This window comes from Ixodes scapularis, unplaced genomic scaffold (genome assembly GCF_016920785.2).
Source record: "Ixodes scapularis isolate PalLabHiFi unplaced genomic scaffold, ASM1692078v2 ptg001158l_1___fragment_5__unscaffolded, whole genome shotgun sequence".
NCBI classification, from domain to species: Eukaryota; Metazoa; Arthropoda; class Arachnida; order Ixodida; family Ixodidae; genus Ixodes; species Ixodes scapularis.
In genome coordinates this window covers 1,170,176-1,175,439 of record NW_024610110.1, presented here as the reverse complement: position 1 = coordinate 1,175,439, position 5,264 = coordinate 1,170,176, and the positions used below count along the sequence as shown (strand labels likewise).

The window sequence follows — 5,264 nt, the reverse complement described above, 5'->3', positions numbered from 1 at the left end:
ACCTTGTCCAGATGATGAGGCAAGTTCGAGAAGGCTTCCAAATCAGCAAACGCCTCCGCACCAAAATCTACTTTGAATATCGCTGTGTAGTTGTCGACATTGACCTCAACATACATGGCCTTGGACTTATCAGTCTCGAGCATTGCGTGGAGCTGTAAGGAACGCCACTTTGCTCTGTTTTCCTTTCCGAACGCAACAGATGTCCGCGAAGTGGCCCTTCTTCATGCAATAATTGCACAGAGACTGCCGAGCAGGACTGTCTGAGCGTGCGTGGGGGGCCCGACTGCAGTAGCTGCAGGAACCTGGGTTGTTATCGCCAAGTGAAGACACAGCTGATGCGTCATCTGACCGTTTCGTTGTCCTGCTTCGGTGCGTCAGACCACGACGAGACTTGGTGGCGTCAACGTTGACGGTGACCTAGACACTCTCGACTCCTGCGAGCAGTTTTTTTTCATTTTCGTACGTCTTCGACCTGCCTCGGCTGCGTACACGCGTCCTTGAGGCTGAGCTTGGCATTCCAGCAGAGCTGGCCGGACAGGAGTCCGTCACAAAGACCAACAACGAACCAGTCGCGAACCAAAGCGTTCTTTGACTTCGGGGGACGGATAGTTGCACCACTTGACAAGCTTGCAGAGCTCGGCGGAGTAACTGTCCACGCTCTCTCCCGACTGCTTAACCTGCTTGTGGAACCTCGAGGACTCTTACTCCTCGTTGACGGGGCACACGAAGTGTTCCGAGAAGCGCTTGACCACCGTGTTGTAGTTGTTCAGGGAGGCGGTGTTCATGCCGAAGATGTCGAGAAGGACCCGAGCCTCGGGGCCCATGCAGTAGATAATTGTCCGCACCTGAATGTCCGGTGGTGCTTGGCGAGGTCTGGAGGCATAAGCGTACTCCTCGAGTTGCGTAAACCGGGTAGGTCAAGAACCGGCGTTGTCGAAGTCGAAAGCAGCAGGCTGACGTAGGGAGCCGCCCACCCATGCTGGCACAGTGTTTGCAACCAGATCACCAAAAGTGTCCAAACATGGCACTAGCGTCGCCCGCAAAAGACGCTGCAATTTTATGATCAACACTCAGTCTTTCCGATATTTAAAAAAAGTCTGCCAGGCGTGGCACCACAACGTTCACCCAGAGTGCCTCGTCAAAAGGCACCCGTGTGACCCAGCAGTCCTTCGCCCCGTCGGCAACAAGCTCACAATACTCCAGTCCTGTGAGCGCAAGTTGTCCTGTCACCTGGTAGTAGTGCTTGTGCTTTTTGTCGACACTTCTGTCCGCATGGATAAACTCCACGAACCCTCTGCTCATCACCTCCTCGATTGTCGTCAGGTTCGCATCTATTGCCCGTGACACTCTCTTCACTTCGACTAGTCCGTACTCCTCTATATCTTCGTCCCAAACCAGCCCGTCTGTTGACGCCCCCAGCATGGGAACGCCAGGATTGATGCAAAGGCCAACACCGAAGACTTCGACCTTTTGCTTTGCCTTGTAGCGCTTCCGAGCAGCCGCCTCATTCTGAAGACCCGCCCTCATGTGACGTGTTGTGAAATGTCAGCCCGAGAAAATCGTTCTGAGAAACCTTTCGTTCACTGGGGCTTGTTGTTTGAGTACTTCTCCGAACTGCGATGTCGTGATCCTTTTCTCACGTTCCGTGTGCCACAGCATACTTCTGCTCTGGCTGCGTGTCTCTTCCTCCAGGTGCTGAGCTTGTGCAATAGTCAAGGTGCATGGATCAGTTGGTGGCATCTGGTGATTCCAGCACTCTTTTCCCGGCAAGCTGATTCTTCCTGCAGAGGCCCCATCATCCGTGTTCGAGTACTCCTGAACCTTCCTTGGCAAGGGTGTGAAGGCAGCTTCCTCCATCACGTCCGCAATCATTGGGGATATTCCCTTCTCGATAAAATCTGTATGCAGCCTCTTGACAGTTGCGTGCGCCACATCCACATGCTCTTCCGTAGTTTTTCTCGCACTCTTCGCCTTGTAGCTAGAGTCGTGCTTGACGAATTCTAGTTTCGTGAACGATGCCGTACTTGCATCTCTCTTTGAAGAAAGTGGGCCCAACTGCCTTGCTCCCTCAGTGCAGACCATAGCATCCGGGATGTATGACCTTTTCTCTCTTATCAAGTCTAGCATGTGCCAAAGCAGTGCTGCCATATGCTTGCACACACCGCCTTGTCCAGCCTTGTAGGAACAGGAAGCCTCGCTGACCTGCCTATCTCGGCAGAGCACAGCATGCACTGCATATCGATTCGCAAGGGTCATGGAAGCCTCCACGTTGGCCTGGACAATTGTATCTGATGCACTTCTGGTGCGTTGTTGTTGTTGTTGTTGTTGTTTACGATTTTAATTGCGCAAGAGCAACAATCGCCATACTGCGCCAAACAAGGTGAATCAGTAAAAAAGGGTGAGTTGAACTAAACTATGGGGAAACAATTCAATAATTTGTTTAAAAATCCAGTAGTTTCAAGAAAATCAAAAAGACATTTGAATAAAATCAGTAGTCGCTCACCAAGTAACAAGGCAGGGTGAAATGGAATGCGGTATTTGAAAGATCAGGAAAAAAAATAGTGCTGCTGCCGAAGACCAGGACAAAGAAATAAAATATGAAGAACAGACAAGGGTTCACCGCAGAGCTCACAGGATGGAGGTTATCCACCAGTAAGTAGGTGGCTATGAGCGAGGCAGGTGTGGCCGATTCTCAGGCGGCATAAGAGGACCCCGTGGAACCTATTTTTGTCAAAAGATGTTTCCCAGATACCAAGGTCTGGCTTGATGGTGTGAAGCTTATTGTTAACCTCTGAATCCCACTCAGACTGCCACGATCGCAAGACTGCAAGTCTTGTAGGCATTTTTAAGTCTTGGTGGGAGATGCGTACATGTGACACTGGAAGATTTTGCGAAGAGACGGCCAGTTTATCTGCAGCCTCGTTGCCAGCAATGTCCACATGGCTAGGAATCCAGCGAAACCTAATATCGTGCCCATCCTGTAGGCCCTGCTGCACCTTAACACGCACAGTTAGGGTCCGCCGATTCTTTGTTGATAGAACATAACACACAGCCCTAACAACATTCTGGGAATCAACAAAGATGACGGCTTTCTTTATTTTACTCTGAATAATATAGTCAAGCGCCATCATGACCCCATGCAGCTCGGCAGTAAAAATACTGGCAAGAGTGGTTAGACGAGTGACTTTGGAAAAACGAGAAGAGTATACAGCCGCGCCGACAAACGTGGACGACTTTGCACTATCAGTGTAAACATGATTATAATCTTTGTATTTTTCCTCCAATGCATAATATTCCTGTTGTAAAATTAAAGGTGAGACTCTTTGCTTCCTGAATTTTGTGAAGCACCAGTCACAAAAAATGGGTTTCACATTCCATGGGGTATTGTTAAAGAGGCGAGAAAACCTAGAGTTTTGAATACAACTATAAGTGGGGGAGCTGGGGTCCGACGAACTTTTGTAAGCATAGGTGAGACTAAGCAGCTGTCGCCTTTTTTCAAGTGACACTTCATGACAGTCAACATACAAGCTAACCACAGGGGAGGTGCGAAAAGCACCAGATGCCAAACGCAGCCCAAGGTGATGTACTGGATCGATAATTTTTAAAGCAGACGGTCTCGCAGACGCTTAGACAATTGAGCCATAATCAAGGCGGGATCGAATAAGAGAAGAGTATAGACGAAGGCGACATTTTCAATCCGAGCCCCACGACTTGTGCGAAAGATCTTTGAGTATGTTCGATGCCTGCAGCGTTTTTTGCTTGAGCTGTTTGAGATGCGAAACAAAGGTAAGTTTAAGGTCGAAAGTAACTCCTAGAGACTTGTGCTGCGTTTTGACAGCAATGTTGTTTCCATTTAAAAGAAGTGTAGGATCTAAACAGAGGCCACGCCTTACAAGAAAAAGGACACAAAGAGTTTTCTCCGGAAAGAACCTAAAACCATTCTCATCAGCCCACATAGACATTTTATTTATGGCCAGTTGTAGCTGCCGCTCAAAGCTAGATATATTACATGACGCTACAGATATCTGAATGTCATCGACATATAGCGAGTAAGATACTGAAGAAGGAATGACTTTACTAAGAGAGTTAATCTTTATTGCAAAGAGTGTGACGCTTAGGACTCCACCCTGAGGAACACCGTTCTCTTGAACGAACCAGTCTGATAATTGTTCCCAACCGAACTCGAAAAGTGCGTTTACACAAAAAGCTCAATATACACTGAAGCATTCTACCGCGTATTCCGTACATAGAAACGTCGTGCAAGATGCCATACTTCCAAGTGGTGTCATAGGCCTTGTCCAAATCAAAGAAAACGGATACACAATGCTGCCTGTTGAAGAATGCCTCGCGCACAAAGGTCTCCAGCCGCACCAACTGGTCTGTTGTAGAGCGTTCAGGCCGACAGCCACACTGATTAATATCCAAGATATTATGCTGCTCGAGAAAATAAATAAGTGCCTGTTAATTAATCTTTCAAATGTTTTCCCCAGACAACTTGACAATGCTATTGGTCTGTAGCTTGCAGGAAGGGAAGGGTCCTTGCCAGGTTTCAACAGCGGTATAACTTCAGCCCACTTCCATTCAACAGGGAAGGAGGCATCACACCACAGGCCATTGAAGTACGTGAGAAGAGCACTGAGTGACTCTCTAGATAAGTGTCGGATCATGTCGTAGTGAATTCCATCGGAACCTGGGGCAGAATTCTTGCGGGGGTTGAGAGCCACTTCGAGCTCACCCATCGTAAATGGCTGATGGTAAGGTGCAGACGCTACCCCTGTGAAGCAGAGCCTTGTCTTTTCCAGGCTTTCCTTACGCTTCACGAATGCTGGAGAGTAATGTGCGGAGCTTGAAACAGCTGCGAAGTGAGTGCCCAACACATTAGCCTGGTCTAACAATGAGGCTTCAGAAGAAGGAAAAAGGGGGATCGTAAAACAATGGTATTTCCCCTCGACCTTGTGAAGTCGGTCCCACACTTCCTTTACTGGAACATAGCTGCTGATGGAGGACATGTAACCTCTGCAAGAGTTTTCTTTAGCCTGCTTCCGTGTCCAGCGGGCACAAGTTCTGCGTCTCTTGAATTCCATCAAGTTCACCGATGTCGGGTATCTACGAAAGACACCCCAAGCCTCAACTTGGTTATTCTTTGTGGTGGAACAATCATCATTCCACCATGGCTTACATTTCTTGGGGATGTTCGAAGAAGTTTGAGGGATGGAGCAAAGAGGAGCACCAATTATATGATCTGTGATGTGGGCTGTGGCATC

General features: G+C 48.5%; 1 protein-coding gene across 1 annotated transcript; it reads right to left on the bottom strand.

The window, feature by feature from the left end:
• Positions 1 to 1,065: 1,065 nt before the first annotated feature.
• Positions 1,066 to 1,527, bottom strand: LOC120845403. The gene has a single exon (XM_040217210.1). It carries the CDS (start codon positions 1,525 to 1,527, stop codon positions 1,087 to 1,089), a length of 441 nt encoding a protein of 146 aa, XP_040073144.1. The 3' UTR covers positions 1,066 to 1,086.
• Positions 1,528 to 5,264: the final 3,737 nt, after the last annotated feature.

What these genes read in the sequence shown, in the direction of transcription:
- LOC120845403 (XM_040217210.1), bottom strand. Translation starts at nt 1,527, where the DNA reads ATGAGGGCGGGTCTTCAGAATGAGGCGGCTGCTCGGAAGCGCTACAAG.